This window comes from Carcharhinus amblyrhynchos, chromosome 3, assembly GCF_965287045.1.
Source record: "Carcharhinus amblyrhynchos chromosome 3, sCarAmb.v2.hapA, whole genome shotgun sequence".
NCBI classification, from domain to species: Eukaryota; Metazoa; Chordata; class Chondrichthyes; order Carcharhiniformes; family Carcharhinidae; genus Carcharhinus; species Carcharhinus amblyrhynchos.
In genome coordinates, this window is record NC_137326.1 from 73,016,521 (window position 1) to 73,036,746 (window position 20,226).

General features: G+C 43.0%; 1 protein-coding gene across 1 annotated transcript in view; it reads left to right on the forward strand.

The window, feature by feature from the left end:
* The window catches only part of LOC145340835 (glypican-1-like), a 190,002-nt gene that overhangs the window by 76,852 nt on the left and 92,924 nt on the right, over positions 1–20,226 (forward strand). Inside the window, exon 2 of the mRNA XM_080185289.1 lies at positions 2,413–2,571. Coding sequence (XP_080041415.1) covers positions 2,413–2,571 — 159 coding nt within the window. The remainder of the gene's footprint in view (positions 1–2,412; positions 2,572–20,226) is intronic.

Consider the following 20,226-nt stretch of genomic DNA (forward strand, 5'->3'; position numbering starts at 1 on the left):
TTGTAATAAGATGCAAAGGTGGCTGAAGCGAGCTATTCTGCCAGCCATATCATACGTGGGTTTTGTGAGCAGTGTATGCATCAGGATGCTTTGACAGATGTGTTCAGTTCTTTATCCCACCTCCTCCAGGTGACTATCTTGGGAGATTACAGGCGTGATAGTTTTCAGGGTGCCCAATAAGCCTTTCATCCAAACATATTCCGTGCACAACCCTGAGAGTGCAAGACTTGGAAAACTCAGATCTCCTTATATTGGTGCATTGCCAGTCGGATTGCTCATAGACAAGCTACAGACAACAATCAAGTAAAATGGGATGAGGAACAATTGATGACATGAACCTTTCCAATCATAAATGGACATGTGTGCCTCAGCGAGTTGGCATCTCTGTGAATGGGGTAGATTAGTTTGAGTGGCATGTTATGGGTTACTCTGATTATTTTAGGGATTTGATTAGGAATTTGCCTAAATTTTTCAGACATTATTCCTGGCCTCTTGCAAACCATGGGGTTTTCATGGTCTATGGTGAGTGTTGTGGGTCAGTTGCCTTTTCCTCAGCTTCCTGAATACTAGTTGTTGCTCTTCGAACTTTGTAAACACACCAGCTCTTTGAAGGAAAGATAGAACTTGAATGTGCACTAACCCTTGCACAACTTTCGAACAATCCAAAGCATTTTACAGCCAGTGAAGTACAGACACTTCAGTGTGGAAAATGTGACAGCCAGTATCAACACAGCAAGCCCCTGCAATGACCAGATATTCTGTTTTGGTGATGTTGGCTGAGGGATAAATATTGACTGGGACATCATTAAAATTCCCTTGTTCTTCTCCAGAACAGTGCCTGGAAATCTTTTCTATCCACCTCACAGGGCAGACAGTGTGGCATACCCTCAGTGCTTCACTGCAATGTCAACGTAGAGTTGTATTCAAATTCCCTGAATCGGACTTGAACTTTCTGGGTAAAATGTAAGAGTGGGACCAACTCAGCCACAGCCAATGCAGATTGATTGGTGCCATGCTGGCTTCAAGCAAATAGCACAGAAGAGGGCATTTATTTCTAAGGGTAATTCAGATAGTCGCACTCACCCTCCCTTTCCCCAGTGACTGACTTACAACTTTTCCTTTTCAAGTTTTTATCTAATTGAAAGTCACTATTGAATATTCCACGATCCTACCAGGCAGTAAATTCCACATCATAATGTTTTTTTAAAAAAAATTCTCCTCATCTCCCCGACCTGATAATCGTAATTCCTATCCATTGTTACTGTTCCTCCTGCTGATGGAAATAACTTCTTTCAATCTGCTCTATTAGGACTCCTTATGATTTTGAACACCTTTATTAAACGTTTCCTTAATCTTCCTCTCTCCAAGGATACCTAAACATTCCATGAATCTGCCTCCACCACACTCTTAGGCAATGCATTCCAGGCCACTCGCTGTATGAAAATGTTTTTCTTCATATCCCCGTTGCTTCTTTTGCCAATTACTTTAAATATGTTGCTTCTCGTTCTTGATTATTTCGCGTATAGGAACAGTGTCTCCTTATCTACTGTGTCCAGGCCCCTCATGATTTTCAACGTCTTCTATTCGATCTCTTCTCAACCTTCTCTTTCCTAAGGAAAACAGTCCTATTTTCTCCAATCCATCTTCATAACTGAAGTTCCTCACCCCTGGAACCATTCCAATGAATTGTTTCTAATCTCTCTCTAACACTACCCCGGTTTTCCTGAAGTATGGCACCTGGAACTGGATGCAATACTCTAGCTGAGACCAAACTAGTGTCAACATAAGTTCCTTGCTCTGGCATTCCATGCTCTGTTAATAAACCTAGATTATTGTATGCTTCATTTGCCTGTCCTGCCACCTTCAACGACTGTACATGTATACACCCTGGTCCTGCCGTTCTTGCATCCCCTTTAAAGTTGGATCCTTTGTTTTTGCACATTTACATTGTCTCTCCATGTCCTTCCTACCACAATGAATCACTTCACATTTCTCCACGCTGAAATTCATTTGCCACCCATCCGCCAATTCCAACAACTTGTTTATATCTCTTTGAAATTCGCACTATCCTCCTTACGCTCCACAATGCTTCCAAGCTTTCAATCATTCACAAACTTGGAAATCAAAAAGAGAGCTAGATTGTCATCTGAAAAGAAAGAATGAGCAGGGTTATGGGGAGAAGGCAGGAGAATGGCACAAAATGAATTATTTGCTTGGAAAACTGGTGCAGACACGATGGGCCAAATGGCCTCCTGTGCCAAAATAATTCTGTGATTCTGTTAACTTTCAGTGGGCTATTGGGAGATTACGCTGGGGAACATTTGGAAATCTTTTGGAAGACCCTTAGCAGAAGAACATGCTGCCCATTTCACCGACCTTTGTTTTCAAATTTGGATGTGTTTTGTGTTTCAGGAGAGCACCTGCGGATCTGCCCACAGGGTTACACCTGCTGTACCAGTGAAATGGAGGACAACTTGGCCGAGAGGAGCCACAGTGAGTTTGAAGCGCTGGTGAGGAACGCCAGCCGTACAGTGCAGACGATGCTCACCACGCAGCACAACAGCTTTGACAGTAAGTTCTGGACTTCATTCAGGTTGCCATGATCTCAGGAGTGGCCACATGGGACCAGGCTGCGGACATGCAGAGAGGAAAGCAATAGTGGCATTCAACCCGCAATAATTAATGCAGGTTTTTCTGGGCTCACAAGGTGATTGGGACAAGGCATATCAGACAGGCAACCGTGTTTATAACTCTGTTTCTTATTGGAAGACTGGGCTTGGTTTTGAGTTCTTCCTTCAAGCTGAGGATCTTGAAATGGCAAGAATGAAGGTGGCACCGTTGGTGCCATACATTTTCCCATTCCAGCCTGGGTAAAATTCTCCTGATGCAACATTAGTTTGATGAATCAAAATTATAAGTCACTGAAATGAACTCCTGTTGTGAGATGATGGTTATTTGTGGTTATTTACAGTGCTTCAAACATACAGAAAACAACCTGTGATCCAATCAAAGAGTCCAGTTGATTTATCTAGAGGAGTATAGATATCCAGGAATGAGTTACAGGCTGGTATCTAATTAAGGAGTTTAAATGAAGAAAATAATTTATATTGTTCCATCAAGACTGCATCCAATGATGTGTGAATTAGGTTAATTGGCCATGCTAAATTGTCCTTAGTTTTGGGGAGATTGACAGGTAAATATTTGGATCTAGCGTCTGGGTGAGATTGTTGCTGGTGCAAGCTCGATGGGCTGAATGGCTTCCTTCTACACTGTAAGGATTGTATGTAGACCTGATGGATGTCTGAAAGCATTTCACAGCCAGTTCATTATTTTTTTAAGTGTGGTTGCACTGAGTAAAAACAGGAAAGTAGTTTGGGCACAACAAGCTTCCACTCACAGGACATGAGATAATTGACAAGGTAGTCCTATTCTGGTGGTGTTGGTAGAGCGATGAAAGGCGTGAGTTTGGATCTTTATCTATGTCATCAGGCCCTTAGGGCTCTGATTCAACAGATCACCTGAAAGATGGCACTTCCAACAGTGCAGCACTTTCTCAGTACTGCACTGGAGCGGTGGTGGTCTAGCTGACATGTTGGTCAATAGTCTATGAACTCTCAACCTTCTGAACTTGCAAGCAAGAAAGCTATCATGGAGCCAAAATCACACTTGGAATGTTGGAGGTGTGGCAATGAGTTACAACCAAGCTGTTTGAATTGTTTATATATTGTCGAATAGATACTGAGATTTGACAGTATCCACTTGTCAAATGGCTGGAAACTAACTGAGGGTGTTTGGGTGATTTATGTATCGAAAAATAGATACCAGGAGAAATTACAGGCTGGGATCTAATGGAAGAGTTCAAGTGACTTATATGGTTGTTAATGTTCTGTTTGGAGATCTTCTTTTGGTTCTGACAAGAGCAGATTAGATTGAGGTGACAAGGTGGTTTAAAAATTGAATGCTTTATTGACTCTGCATGAAGTAACTTGCTCTATGTTTGTGCTTTTGTGTGGAAAAAAATGTTTTGAAATACTGAGCGTTTGAATCTCTAAAGTTTGGCTCCCACACTTACACTGCTGCAGGGCAAAAACTTCTTGTTTTCTGATTGGCCATTGGTAATTGGATCTCACTATTCTGCTGGGTTGTGATTTTGAAAAGTGGGTGTTTGGACCTTTGCACAAAGAATCCAAACTTGGATCAACATAATGGTGTGCTTCCAAATTGTATATAGAAATCATAGTACAGAAAGAGGCCATTTGGCCCATCGAGCCTGCATTGTCCACAATCCCACCCAGGCCGTACCCCCATATCCCTACATATTTACCCGCTAATCCCTCTAACCTATGCACTTCAGGACACTAAGGGGCATTTTTAGCACAGCCAATCAATCTAACCCACACATCTTCGGACTGTGGGAGGAAACCGGAGCACCCGGAGGAAACCCATGCAGACACAAGGAGAATGTGCAGACTCCACACAGACAGTGACCCAAGCCAGGAATTGAACCCAGGTCCCTGGAGCTGTGAAACAGCAGTGCTAACCACTGTACTACCTCGTAGTCATCGTAAAAACGGTAGAAGCAAAATTCTCCGGCTGCTGGAATTTGCTTTGGTGACCTTTTATTAATAAGCATTGAGGTTCAATGAGAAGAATCAAACAGATGTCACTGTAATGGAAGCAAAACGGAGGCATGCTTCTTCACCAAACCTAAGGAAAAGTTTGCCAAGGGCCTTTTAATTCATGTTGTACCTGATTCCTACTGCTCATGTTAGTTTGTCTGAACTAGTTAGTTGTTCCGAGTCCAGTTTCATTTGAAGGCACCTATTCATCTTTGGACTAGTTCAGTATCCGTTGGTCCTCTTGAGTAGCTGCAGTCACATCTTTGCTCATTTGATTGCCTGTCTTCAAATGGGACCACAGACGGATGTCATAGTGAAGCAGTTGCCCCATTCATTTATTCAGCAAATTCCACAGGGAACTCCCAACACACCCTGCACTCGCAAACAATTGATCTGTCAGACTGCAGACACAACAATGTCTGAAAACCAGGCCATCAATCACACAATATCAGAACTGATACCATTTTACTTGAAATGCATGTGCCAAGCTTCTTTAAAGAGAAATTTACTTTTTTCTACTACCCTTTGCTCTTTGCCCTTCAACCCTTCAAATATTTTGTTATTGAGTGTCCACCACCCTTTCAGGCATTGCATTCTCGATCATAACTCCCCTCATGTTCCTCTTCTGATAATCTTGTGTGTCTATCGCTTCTGGTTTCTTGCCCTCCTACTAATGGTAACCATTTTCCCCCTTCTACTCTTTCAAAACTTGTTATGATTTTGAAGGTTTCTATCAGATTTCCACTTAACCTTCAGTGCCCTAAGGAGAATTATCCCAGTCCTCTCACATAACTGGTCCCTCATCCTTGGGACCATTTTACATCCTGTTTAAGGCCTTGACATCCTTCCTAAACTGTGGCGCCAAAATTAGAATAGAATCACACAATCCCTGCAGTACAAAAGAAAGCCATTGGGCCCATCAAGCCTGCAACAACTGCCTGACAGAGGCTCTTACCCAGGCCCATCCACGCATATTGGAACACACCAAGGGCAATTTAGCATCCACCAACCCTGCACATCTTTGGACTGCAAAAGGAAACCGGAGCACCCGGAGGAATTCCATGCAAACATGGAGATGATGTGCAAACTCTATACACCCAAGGCCAGAATTGAACTGGGGTCGCAGGTGCTGTGAGGCAGCAGTGCTGACCACTGTGCAAATGTGCATTGTATAAAAATAAAGACAGTCCTTTATCTGAGAGGCCTAACCAGTGGATTTTGAAATGTTTAACATAACTCCTCTTGTACCATTTGCCTCTACCAATGCAGCCAGAAATCATTTTTTTGACTAGCTTCCTCAATTTTCCCTCTCAGCCTCAAAAGTGACAGAGTGTGAGTAGAAAATTAAAATTATGTCGAGTCAAGGTATGGTTCTATCAGGAAGGACACATTACATGGAAAAATGTGGTTCCATTCAGCATTCAGGTACTGACACATTTTGTGCCGACATGTAGCAAGACCTGGGTGACATTCTGAATCGGGCTGAAAAGTAACAGGTAACATTTTATGCCATACAAGTGTCAGACAATGATCATCTTTAACTAGAGAGAGTCTAATGCCATGCTCCCTTGGCATCATCAAAAGCCCCACTGTTGATTTGTTGTGGGTTTGGTGCGGGGCAGAATCATCTTGGCCAGAAACTCAACTCCTCCACGCCATGGCTATGGGAGCAGGTCCAAAGGTCAGAACATTGTGGTGAGTGGCTCATCTCCTGACCCCAAAAGTCTGTCCATCATCTGCAAGTACAAGTCAGGAGTGTGGTGAAAATACCCTCCACTGGCCTGGATGCGTGCAGCTCTAACAATACTCAAGAAGCTCAACACCATCCAGGACAAAGCAGATTGGCACCTCCTGAGGTTGTGAAATTTAATACACTTACGAATAGGCTTCTTTCTGGTCTTTTTTTCCAGCACTGTTTGCTGCTGGGGCTATGGAGGAGGTAGCGGTGCTAAGGTAAATTGCAGACACCCACTCTCTTTTTTCACCTGTCCATATTCCTGAGGCAGGGCATGGAAATTGTGGCCAATTGTGGGACCCCACAGCACCTGGCTGCAATGATGGATCATCGCTCAGACTAGGGATAAGGCCTGCGACTTCTGTGCTCACCACACCACTTTTATCAAATAGGCTCACAGAGGAAAAGTGCAACTGTCCAATCTTTGAAACGTTTGTAACAATCTATGGGTGACTATCCAAACACCCTCAAACTAACTGCTACCCATAGCCAATTGACCATACCAAGATTGTGCTGCCCTCCCCTCACTACAGTGAGAGGTAGAGTCAATCATTTAGTGATTTCAACCTGTGTTATAATTTTGCTGGAACTGAGTGGTCTGATCATTATCCTTGAGTGATTTAATGAAGCTCATACATTGCTTGTCTGATGTTGAGGTTTGATCTTTATCCATTTCTGCAAGTGCAACAACTATTGCGTTCACCCCCACATCCTCACATCTCCTGAAGATTGATGCTTGAGTATTTGTCAGGGCCCAGTAACTGGCTGGATGGAGAAGAAAGGGGTTCCCTGTCAGAAGGCGGAATTCCTTTTTTCTTTCCCTCAATTTCCCTTGATGATCTGCTTTGAATTCTCTCTCATCAGACAGTAGTGATTTTTCAAACAGTTCTTTCTTGCATATGAAACTGTCTCAGCAAGTCCGTGCAGGAGTTGGCAGTATTGTGAGAAAACATCCTGAATAGCTTTGGGGCTGACTATATAACAGTCTTTCTGTTGGTTTGGTTGCATGTTTGAAAGGCATGGAGCTGCATGGCCTATTATAAGCTTCACTTCTTCACTTGATCCTTCAAAACCTGACTGATGTGCTGTTGAGTAAATGTATAACACACAGCAGTAATGAGAAGTCAAGGTCAGGAAGTGGTCCAGGTTTGATTCCCAGTGGAATTTGCAGATCTCACTTGGGGCAACTCTAGTGCTAAGGGAAAAGAAAAATCAGTGAAGCATCCTGCTTCTAATTGCTCCTTCATGACTCTGTTGAAAAATGGCTGTTAAATGGTCTTGGCTCTAATACCTTCCATGATGGTGCTTGCTGCCTTGGCATGTTTGCGACAGTTGGCCACTTGGTGAAGAACTGCCCAAACTTACAGCTGCACTGGCAAGGGCAGGAGCACTGCATGCAGGCTGGCTACCTTCCATTTTATCCCAGGCACGGGAATGGGATGCAAAGTCCAGCATCAGGCCCCCTCTGCCTTCTTGTAAAGAACTTCAGAGTTGGCTTGACTTGACAAAAATTGAGGTCATTGTCACTCCTTCACTCCCCTCTGGACGATGCAGAGCCTTGCATGGGTACCATATTGGACTTTGAGCCGAATGTACTTTCAAGCAGCGATTATTGGATGGGAATTCAAGCTGATTATTTTAGCCTTTCCTTCCTGCATCATTGGTGCGCTCCAGCCCCTTTATGGACAAGGCAAGGATTGTTTAGAAACTATTTTGAATCCGCCAATCCGAATAGCACCCATTGACCCCCACTCTCTGCCTCCTATTTGACAACCAATCCTCTATCCACGCTAACACCCTACCCCCAACTCCCTGTCCCCTGACCTTCTGCAATAACCTCCTGTGAGGTACCTTGTCAAACGCCTTCTGAAAATCAAGAAAGACCACATCCACCGGCTCTCCTCTATCCACCGCCCTAGACACATCTTCATAGAACTCCTCTCAAGATGCCTCGCTATTTCCTCCTTGATGATGGATTCTAACATTTTACCTACAACAGACGTTAAACTAACCAGCCTATAATTCCCTGCCTTTTGCCTGGCACCCTTCTTAAACAACGGCGTAACATTAGCCACTTTCCAATCTTCCGGCACTTCCCCGGAATCCAGCGACGTCTGGAAAATAACCACCAAGGCATCCACTATCACCTCCGCCATTTCTTTCAGAACCCTCGGATGCATTCCATCCGGTCCTGGCGACTTGTCCACAATCAGTCCCTCCAGCCTGTCGAGCACCTGCTCTCTAGTAACAGTAATGTCATTAAGACCCTCCAGTCCTACCACCTTTCCATCTCTAACACCCAGCAAATTATTCACGTCCTCCTCCGTGAAGACAGAAACAAAAAAGTTATTCAGGACCTCAGCCATATCCCCATCCCCTACCACTAAGTCCCCCTTCTCATCCTCTAAGGGACCAACGTTCACCCTAGCCAGCCTCTTCCTTTTTATATATTTATAAAAACTCTTGCTATCCTTTTTTATATTAAGCGCAAGCCCAGCTTCATAGTTTCTCCTACTCTTCTTTATCATCTTCTTTGTCAATCTTTGTTGACATTTAAACCTCTCCCAATCCTCTTCTCGCCCACTACTCTTTGCTACTCTAAACGCCTCCGCTTTTAATTTAACACTTTCCTTCACCTCCTTCGTTATCCACGGCTTATTATCTCTCGGCATCAGCCTAGTAAACCTCCTCTGCTCTCCCTCCAAAGCCAAAATATCCTTGCGTAAGTACGGCGCCCAAAACTGCACACAGTACTCCAGCTGCGGCCTCACCAATGCCCTATACAGCCGCAGCAAGACCTCCCTACTTTTATATTCAATCCCCCTCGCTATGAAGGCCAGAATCCCATTCACCTTCTTGATCACCTGCTGCACCTGCAAGCTGGGTTTTTGCGACTCATGCACAAGGACCCCGAGGTCCCTCTGCACTGTCGCCTGCTGCAGTTTTTCGCCATGTAAGTGAAAATCATTCCTACCATTATTCCTACCAAAGTGGACCACCTCGCACTTGCCAACATTAAATTCCATTTGCCATTTCCTGGCCCATTCGCCCAGCCTATCTAGATCCTTCTGTAGACTCTCCACACCCTCCACACAATTTGCCTTTCCTCCAATCTTGGTGTCATCAGCAAATTTCGACACCCTACACTCGGTTCCCTCCTCCAGATCATCTATATAAATGGTAAATAGCTGAGGCCCCAGCACCGACCCCTGAGGCACTCCACTAGTTGAAGGGGTTGAGCTATGAGGAGAGGCTGAATAAACTAGGCTTGTACTCGTTAGAGTTTAGAAGAATGAGGGGAGATCTCATTGAGATGTATAAGATGATGAATGGGATGGATAGGATAGAGGTGGAGAGACTCTTCCCGCTCAGAAAGGATAATAGGACTAGGGGGCACAGCCTCAAGATAAAGGGGGGGGGGGGCGCGGTTTAGAACGGAGTTGAGGAGGAACTTCTTCACTCAAAGGGTGGTGAATCTCTGGAATTCTCTGCCCGTTGAAGTGGTGGAGGCTACCTCGCTAAATATTTTTAAGACGCGGGTTGATAGGTTTTTGATAGGCAAGGGGATTAAGGGTTATGGGGAGAGGGCGGGAAAGTGGAACTGAGCCACGACAGATCAGCCATGATCTTATTGAATGGCGGGGCAGGCTCGAAAGGCTAGATGGCCTACTCCTGCTCCTATTTCTTATGTTCTTATTATGTTCTTAATTGTCAAAGCAAGTAAAAATAATTAAGTAGTAAAATAATTACATTTTGAAGGCATTGCTGAATCCATTTTGGCAATTGATTTCACAGTGAAGTACTTTTGGGGCTCTGTTGTGTTGTAATGATGATGTGAATATGCCGGCGTTGGACTGGGATAAACACAGTAAAAAGTCTGACAACACCAGGTTTAAGTCCAACCGATTTATTTGATAGTAAATTCACACGCTTTCGGGGTTTGTCCCTTCGTCAGATGAATGGAGAGTTCAGGCCTCAGACAGAGCTCTGTCTGTGCTTTATATGCTCTGCCTGAGGCCAGAACTCTCCATTCGCCTGACGAAGGGACAAACCCCGAAAGCTTGTGAGTTTACTATCAAATAAATCGGTTGCACTTAAACCTGGTGTTGTCAGACTTTTTACTGTGTTGTAATGATGCCACTGCTCTAGACATTGACATTGTTCATTTTCACTGAGCAACTCCCCAACATTACCAAGGTGGAAGAGTGTTGGAGACGATACAGTGGTTAGCAGTGCTTTCTCACAGAGTCAGGAATCCAGGGTCAATTCCACTGTTGAGGGATTGTATGGAGTTTGCACATTCACCCCTTGTCTTTGTGGGTTTCCTCCAGTTGCTCCGGTACAGGTACGCTTTAGTATAGGGGGTTAGATTATGTTTTTCTCCCTCAGTCCATTTATTCCCAGTGAACCTACTGTATCATTAATGTATGATGTGTGTGAAACTTGAATAAAGATGATGCCCTCCTCCCAGTTGAATTCAATGGGTAAATCAATAACTGCAAATGAGCCATTGCTGATCACACCCCAACGCAGGAGCAATGAGACCTGGATAAGATGAAATGACTTCATACAGATAACAGAGTCAACCTTGTTGGCCTGTGGAGATTAGCAAACTAAGCTTCCCAACACAGCCAATGGATAAACTAATGCCATCTGTTAATCGATTGTTGCTGTGCCTAGTGCAGCCCTGAAGTAGATTCTTCAGTGCCCGATGGATATCCAGCCAGCAATGATTTTGACATAATGGTGTCTCGGGTACTGGTCACTGGGCATCAAGCTGTGGCATATCCACCAGCCAACTTTGTTTCCTTTGTTATGTATTAGTGGCTGGACAACAATCCCATTGTATATTACTTGGCTTGTTGCTATATACAACACTGGGTTCCAGCAATCAAACCTCGTGGTTTCCAGACAGTTTGAGCACATCATGACCCAGGACCATGGGAAGTTTGAATTAAAAGCTGCCTTCATGGATTGTAAAGAAGGGGACTAAAAAAGAACGATAGATACCCGAATCATCACATTTTCAAGGCATTTCAGTGATTCACTACTAATAGATATTTTTGGATGGATTCACAGAATCTTTCAGCACAGATGTTTGCCCATTAATGCAATGCCAGCTTTTTGAAAGTGCTCTAAAATGAAAGTCCCTTTCCTCATTGCCTTGGATAGTTTTCCTTCTTATCCAATTCCCTTTGATACTTATTACTGAATCTATTTCCACCATCCTTTCAGGCAGTGCATTCCACAAAAACTTACCATCTTCATTTCTTATCAACGTTGTCCATTTATGTCCCTTGGTTATTGATCCTTCTGCCAATGGGAACATCTCTTAATCTATTCTATAAGAATTTTGAACACCTCCGATTAAATCTCCCCTGAGGAGAACAATTGCAGCTTCTCTGGTCTCCACATAACTTTGAAATAAAGTCAGTTGCTATGTAGGTGCACAACGAACAAGGTTTTTTGCCTGTCTAATATGGAGCACAGGCTCTCTTCACGTAGCGACACTTAAATCCTGAGGCCTTGGCTATAACCAAGTGGGGCGAAGACTTCGGGAAACGTGTATGCAGGGAGCTCCTGGTGTTTAACTGGTTAAAACCATGCATTTTCCATTGCTTGCACAACTAACACTGTCCCAACTATTCATCATTTCCGAGACTCCTAACTGGAAGAATTCATCTTATCGATGGAGCAGCATGGGGTTGTCCTTTGAATCGAGTCTGATTAATTATGAGCATACAAATTAAGAACAGGAGTAGGCCACTCAGCCCTTCAAGCCTGCTCTGCCATTCAGTAAGACCATGGCTGATCGAAACACAGCAGTTAGCTCTACTATCTCTCAGAGCCAGGGACCGTGGGTTTGATTCCAGGCTTGGGTGGCTGTCTGTATAGAGTCTGCACATCCCCCCATATCTGCCTGGGTTTCCTTCGGGTGCTCCGTTTTCCTCCCACAGTTCAGAGATGTGCTGGTTAGGTGCATTGGCCATGCTAAATTCTTCCTCAGTGTACCCGAATAGGCACTGAAGTGTGTCGACGAGGGGATTTTCACGGTAACTTCACTGCAGTGTTAATGTAAGCCTATTTGTGACGAATAAATACTTAAACTTGATTGTAACCTCCACTCTGCATTCCTGCCTACCCTTCATCATTTTTGCTCCCTTGCTTATCGAGAAATCTATCTAGCTCGTCCTTAAAAAATATTCAAAGGCACTGTTTTGACTGCCTTGTGAGGAAGAGGTTTCCAAAGACTTGTGACTTTGGGAGAAAAGAATTCTCTTCCTCTCTGTCTAAAATAAGCAACCATTTATTTTTAAGCTGTGACTCCCAATTCTAGGTTCCCGCAGAAGAGGAAACATCCTCTCCACATTCACTTTGTCAAGACCCGTCGTGTGATTCATGCAGTAGGACAGCCAATTCCTTCTGAATCTCAGAGCTCAATCTCTCACCATTTAGATAATATGCTTTTATTTATTCTTCCTCCTAAAATTGACAACTGCACATTTGCCCAAATTATAGCCCATTTGTTAGCTCTTTGCCCACTCACTTAAATCTATCTTGTTTTTTATAACCTCCTTATGCTATCTTCACAATTTATTTTTCTTCCTATCTTTGTGTTGTCAACAAATTTAGCCACCATCACTTCAATCCAAGTCACTTATATAAATTGTAAACCAGTTGAGGCCCCAGCACTGATCCCTGTGACACACCACTCGTGACAGAAAAAGACCCGTTTCTTGTCAGCTTGCTAAGCTTCTATCCTTCCAACTTGTTACCTGCTGTACCATGAGCTTTTATTTTCTATATTAACCTTAAATATGGCACCTTATCAAACTTCTTCTGATAATTTTCTGATAATCTAGGTACAGTACATCCACTGGTTCCCCTTTGTTCACAGCAGATGTGACTCCTCCAAAGAACCCCAATCAATTGGTCAAATATTATATTCCTTTCACAAACTATATTGAATCTGCCAAATCACCTTCTAATTGCCCTGCTATAACATGTTTAATAATGGCTCCTAATATTTTCCCTATGACAAATGTTAGCCAACTGGACTTTAGTTTCTCACTTTCTGTCTCCCTTCCCTTTTGAATAAAGGAATTACATTCACTATTTTCCAATGTAATGGAAACTTCCCTGAATCCAGTGAATTTTGGAAAATCAAAGCCAATATATCAGCTATCTTGCTGCCAGTTTTTTTAAGACCTTAGGATGAAGTCCATCAGGAACCAGGGATTTGTCAGCCTACAGCTCCAACAATTTGCTCAGTACCACCTCCCTGGTGATTGTAATTTTCCTGAGTTCGCCCTGCCTTCAATTTCTTGATTTACAGCTATTTCTGGGATGTCACTTGTATCCCCTTTGGTGAAGACCGATGCAAAATCCCTGTTCAGTTCATCTGCCACCTCCTTATTTTCCATTATTAATTACCTAGATCTCTTTCTCTAGACCCAATGCTCCCTTTGTTAATTATTTTCTTATCTATAGAATAACTGTACACCTTTAATTTTTCCAGCTGACCTGCTGTCATACTCAGAACCTTTCCCTCCTTTTTAACCATTCTTTGCTCTCCTTTATAACCTGGACAATCTTCTGACTTGGCACTCATCTTTGCACAATTATATGATTTTTCTTTAAGTTTGATACTGTTTTTAATTATCGATGATGAGTCCTCCTCTTGGAATTTCTCTCTCTCTCTGTCTCTGTCATTGGAATGTATCTAACCTGCAGATGTGATTTTCTGGGGCCAATAGCCTCAGCCAGGATCCCTAAAGGCCTGTTGAATTGGACATGAGGGCCAAATCGGATTCCTCGCCTGCGTCAAATCCATTGCAAATCTCTCAGCAGCTTCACATGGCCACATCAGGCTCTCGCCCAGAGAATTAACATACATTTGAATGTAACTAGTGGATTTGAAACAGAATTCTTTGGCCTCCTGGGATGCTTCCGCCTCTCCCAGCTCGAAGTCTTGTGGACGCCAATCTCTCATGGCCCTGACAACCAGAAATCAGGTGCAATGGGCTCCATTGGGAAGAAAGGAGGTAAATGCTGCCTCCAACTATGCCCATGGGCTATGCCACCTCTGCCAGGTTGTGTGGGGGGGGGATCTTCAAGGGACCTGAGGGTGGGGGGGCTCAGGCTGGGGAAGAAAGGTTGACCTTAGGGCTCTCCCCAGGGATGGGAGCCTCGTGCCTGCACTTAACCATATTGTGCTGGTAAACTTGGAAGTAACTCTTAGAATGGTGATTTTAGGAACCTGTCTGGTAAAATTGTATATCATTGTCTTTGTGTTCTGTGAAAGTTCTGAAGTCACCTGATCACATTAAAATCCATGCCACGTGAACACCTAGAAGTCTTCAAAATCACAGCATCACTCCATGTTATAGTAAGGCATTGCCCTTGGTTAATTTCATGAGCCCCAGATGCTCTGAAACTCTTGAACTGCTTTCATTGACAGGAGCTGTCAACTTCAATACAGCCATTAGGGTATATTTATACAATCACCTTCAACTCCATCAAATTTTATGAGGCTGTTTGATTGACAGCTTCAGGGGAGATCGGCTACTACATTGTTGATACAATTGGTTCACACTCCACTAAGCCTGAAGCATTTTCTTTTTTTACTGTAGCTATTCTGCCTGGCCCCTTATTTTAACTCTGTGATTTCTTTTCAAGTCTTTCACCCTTCCTAGAAAGCAGATATGCTTTTTAATACTGCATTTCTTTTACCATTGGGTTTTTTCCCCTTCCTGCAAGGTTTCCCACAGAACCCATAAGCTTTAGGGTACCAGTTTTATCTCTTAACTCTGCTATGTGTTCTAATCCTTGAGATAGAGGAGGCTGAGGGAAGATTTTATTGAAGCACATAAAATAATGATGGGCCTTGATAGAATGGATATGAAAGGACCTATTTCTATTTGCAGAGGAGTCACCAGTGGATATATGTTTAAAGTGAATGGCTGAAGGATGAAAGGGGAATTTGAACGGAAATGATTTCACCTACAGAGTGGGGGAAGAGTGGAAGAAAGAGATAGAAAGCTTATAAAACATGCAATGTGTGGTGATACTTTAGAAGTACCATGATCTATGAGACTGATGCCAAGACCTGAAGAGTAGAATCTCTTTCAGGTGGCAGACATCTGCTTGGCTGCCAGTTCTGCTATGAATTTCTATAAATCTGGAGCCAATCCCTTCACTTCACCTAATGAGACCATGCAAAGGACCATTTATAAAGGTCAAATAAGTCATCAAAATAATTCTGCTATTGACATAGGAGATGAGAATGTGGCATCTTGTCCATCTGAACATTGGTCCATTTGGTATTTCATTGGCTGTTAGAAGTTTCACAAGTGGTGCAGAGGTTAGCACTGCTGCCTCACAGCTCCAGAGATCTGGATCGGATTTCCAGCTTGGATTACTATCTGTGTGGAGTCTGCACATTCTCCCTGTGTCTGCATGGGTTTCCTCTGGGTGCTCCGGCTTCCGCCCCCAGTCCAAAGACGTGTGGGTGTGGCCATGCTAAATTGCCCCTTAGTGTATCGGGATGTGGAGGTTAGAGGGATTAGTGGGGTAAATATGTGAGGTTATGGAGGATAAAGCCTTATGGGGTTGTTGTTGGTGCAGACTCAATGGGCCAAATATCCTTCTGCACTGTGGGGTTTCAATGGTTTCTGTGACTTTTGATGTTGGTATCTTGGATTTGAAGTTACTCTTACAATTATGACACAATTAATAAGCATGTCAGTGACTGTGGAGTTTGCAGATTGTCCCCAAGTCTGTGTATGTTTCCTCTGGGTGCTCTAGTTTCATCTGTGGAATCTCCTGCTCAGTGAAACAGTTGAGGCTACCTTGTTGAATGTTTTTAAGGCAAGGATAGATTTGAACAGTAAAGGAATTAAGGGTTATAGTGAGCAGGTGGGTAAGTGGAACTGAGTCCATGAAAAGATCAGCCATGATCTTATTGAACGGCAGAGCAGGCTTGAGGGGCCAGATGGCCGACTCCTGCTCTTAGTTTTTATGTTCTCTCACAGTCCAAAAAGGATGCTGATTAGATGCATTGGCCGTGCTAAATTCTCCCTCCGTGTACCGAACAGACACCAGAGTGTGGCGACTAGGGGATTTTCACAGTAACTTCATTGTAGTATTAATGTAAGGCTACTTGTGACACTAATAACTGTACTTTTTAAACTTTAAACTAAAGCTCCAGATTCTTTCCACTTGATTTACCTTTCTCCTCATCAATGTTTGCCGCCATAAGAACAGTTATTAATATTTCAGTGGAACTGATTGGCACTCTGGGACATCAGGAGGACATGATAAGGTGCTATGCAAGAATGCAAGTCTCTTTTTCATGGAATTCTCAACATTTTTACCATCTATTAGTCACTAGGTCATGAGGAGGTATGCAGAAGTTGCTACTGGACTAACTCTCCTTCCCTGTGTGGGGAATGTTTGCCTTCCAATAATAAACTGAGATTGGTAACTTGTGAGGCATTATATGTCCTAATCTATATCTCTCTGCTTTATTGTACATCAGCTCAAAACCCAGTTGTGCTGTGCCACGCACCTGCCCTTGCACTAGGTACAGCTTTAGAACTACGCCTCGTCCTATTATCACGTGTGGAAGATAGAACCATTGAGATGCAATTCTAATGGGTAAAACTACGGATTTGATTAAATGATGTCACATATTTTAAATGTATATTGTGTAATTTCTACTTAGCCTCATAATGAATTAAATTTCTGGGGGGCAATTCAGTTACAGGTTTCAATGAGTTTTTCATGTGATTAACAGCTCATTGTAGCTTTACAGAGAGAATTGCTGGAGAGAATAATTGTGTTTTATTATCAGCAATCATTATTCTATTGTTCCCCTCCCTGCCCCCACTGTTTTCATTGCTCCTATTCTAAGGGGGTGGGGGCATCTGAATGAACAAGTTTGTAGACCGCAGCTAGTCTTTTAGTTCTTCAGTTGAACGGAGCTCGTGATGTTATTAAGATTGTCCGTTTGGGCCACGCTGTTTACTTGTAGCAAGCAGAGGGTGGGTGGGGGAGGAGTTGAATAAGTATTCAGTTATCACATCCATGCTCCTCATCTTTAATTATTTAAGTGGTTTATTTTCAAAGCTGAGGTCTTGTGGTTTGTAATTACAAAAATATGATGAGCTTCCCAATTCCTCTCCCGTTATGCGAGCTCTGTTATTAGTGCCTGCAGCTAGCAATTGAGTGACCTTATTGCTTTGACTGGAGGTTGAGGCAGCATACAAATTTGACTAACAAATTAGTTTTACTTGGCATTTATGATCATTGCAGAAGACTAATCACTATGTTCGAACCCAAACTGTTTGTGGGATATGCACACCTTAATTACTGCTTTGGGTTACCATTGCTTATAGTGGTGGTTAATACTGTGTTACTGATCCAAAAGTTGCCAATTGTTCTCGGTTGTTGTGTGTCCATGGAGGGAATGCTCCTAGATTGTGACTTTTCTTCCCCTGGCAGATACACATAAATTGGGATTTGCATCAAAGAATGGGACTGGAAAACTATCTTCAGCAAGCATCTGAATTCCAGTAAATCCCACTCCATCTTGGTGAAAGTCCACATGATCGATTTTATGTCAGACATCCCCTAGAACTGGACTTGAGTTGCTTAAATTGGCTGGAAAGCATGAGGATGACCAGCCTCTTACCTCGCAAGCTCCATAAACTTAATCATCCAAACCTCTGCTGCCTTTATCCTAACTGGCAGCAATTTTCTGTTCACTTATCACCCTTCTGCTCCTTGACCTTCTGGGCTCCTGGTTAAGCAGTGCCTCCAATTTAAAATTCTCAGTCAGATGTTCCAATTCCTTCACTGCCTCACACCTTCCTATCTCAGTGATCTCTGCCAGTCCTACCATCATTTGCAGGCTCTGCACTCCTCCTATTACTTTTTATGTCATTCATTTTCTTCACCCCACTGTGGTTGGCCATGCCTTTTCCATCTTTTTGTTTTCTATCTTTTACAACAATCTGCAAACCCTACCTCCTTGGCCAAGCTTTGCTACATTACTTAGATTTTTCACCAATTTTACACATTCACCTTTCTATAGCTTACTACCCAAGAGCCATTTCATTTATCGCTTGATCAGTTCAAACTGCATCTTTTGTTGTGCTAAGTACGAGTTACGCCACTGCATTTGTCAGACAGATGTTGGTGTGAAGTACTACACAATACTTTCATCATTAAAATATGTTTGCTTGACAATATCTCCTTATCTGGTTGCCATTTACAGTGAGACTGTCACTGTATACTCACATTTGGAGATTACTGAACTCTGTTGCTTGAACTCTTACCATTTCACGTTAACCTATCACCCCTGTGCTTACTGACTTAAACTGGCTTCTGCCCTGCCATTGCCTCAATTTTAAACTCTTTTATCTTCCGATCCTTCCATTTCCCCCCATCTCATCCATTTAGAAGACCCATCTTCATTCTTTAATACGGCTCCCAACATCATTTAAATGCTGCCTAAAGCTGAACCCTCACAACCCTGCCATGCTACAGCATCATCCATACTACCCTATGCCACTCACCCCCACCCACCTCCAGGTCACTCCTCAATTGCCTATGCCACCTAATGCCCCCTCAGATCACCCATTCCCCGTTCAGATCACAGATGTCCCCTAGATCCCCATGTCACCTCCATGCTCCCAAATACCCCCTCAGATTCCCATGCCACCTCAGATCCCCCAGGCCACTTACATTCCTCTACCGTATTCTCCATAGCCATCCTCCCAGTACATGCTACAAATGGGCATCAAGAGCTATGCTTTAGCAATGAGAGCAATTTTAAACTTCTTGGAAAAGTATTAAACCTTTAATAATTAAATAAAATTCTGAATTCAGATACACTATTATTGGAAAGAAAACATACTCTGTTGCAAAAAAATTAATCATTTAAGTGCCTAATAGATTTGTGAACAAACAAGAAACCAACATCGAAGGAATATTCTGTTATTGCAGCCTCTTACAAGTTTTGATTGTTCTTGGATCAACAGACCACCTGCTGAACTGAAGCCTTCGAAATCTTTTGAAATCCTGTCAAGCATTCATAATGACTATGTCTGTCATAACCAAAGCCTCCAGCTACGTTGCCTGAAACTGACAGAATAGAATGGTGTCCAACTTCCATTTCAGTTCAGTGTGTCTCTCAATCAAGGGAGGGGAGCGGGTGCCAAATTCAAAAGTAGGGTTTTAACAGCCAGTGCAGTCAGCCAATTTAAATAACAAAGCAAAATATGACATCAGAAGCTGACTGGACATTTTGTTTTATGTTTTTAATCTATAATGCCACTTTTGGCAGTTGGAAAAATACTGTAATACATAACAATTGCACAATGCTGGTCAACATAAGGATTAACTTAGCTTTGCAGGACAGATTGACCACTACATTAAAGACATATCTACATGACAGTATATCATCTAATAGTCACATTTGAAGGTGTCAAAGCATTTTATACTTGCCTGTTAGAATGTTCCTGGCTACTCAGCAGACACTGGTCATGGCTTCTTTAAGGGATTCCAAAACCCACACCAGCACATGAAAAAGAGTATGGTGGAGGGTGGAAATATAATTTTCCTGTAGTCTGAGTGAGGACCCAGTTTTGGAAGGGGTCTATGTACAGTTTGCTGACATGTCAAGAGGACACACAAATGTAGCATGGGGTCGGGAAAGCAGAGCAAATTTATATTTCCAGCAGAAAAAAACTACCCACAGCATTTTGTGGCCTGACTTGCACATCCTTTAGGAGGGGAAACATTGGTATCTTATTTTTGAATCAAATATTTGTGGGCTTGAGTCCCATTCCAAAAACATACCCTAGG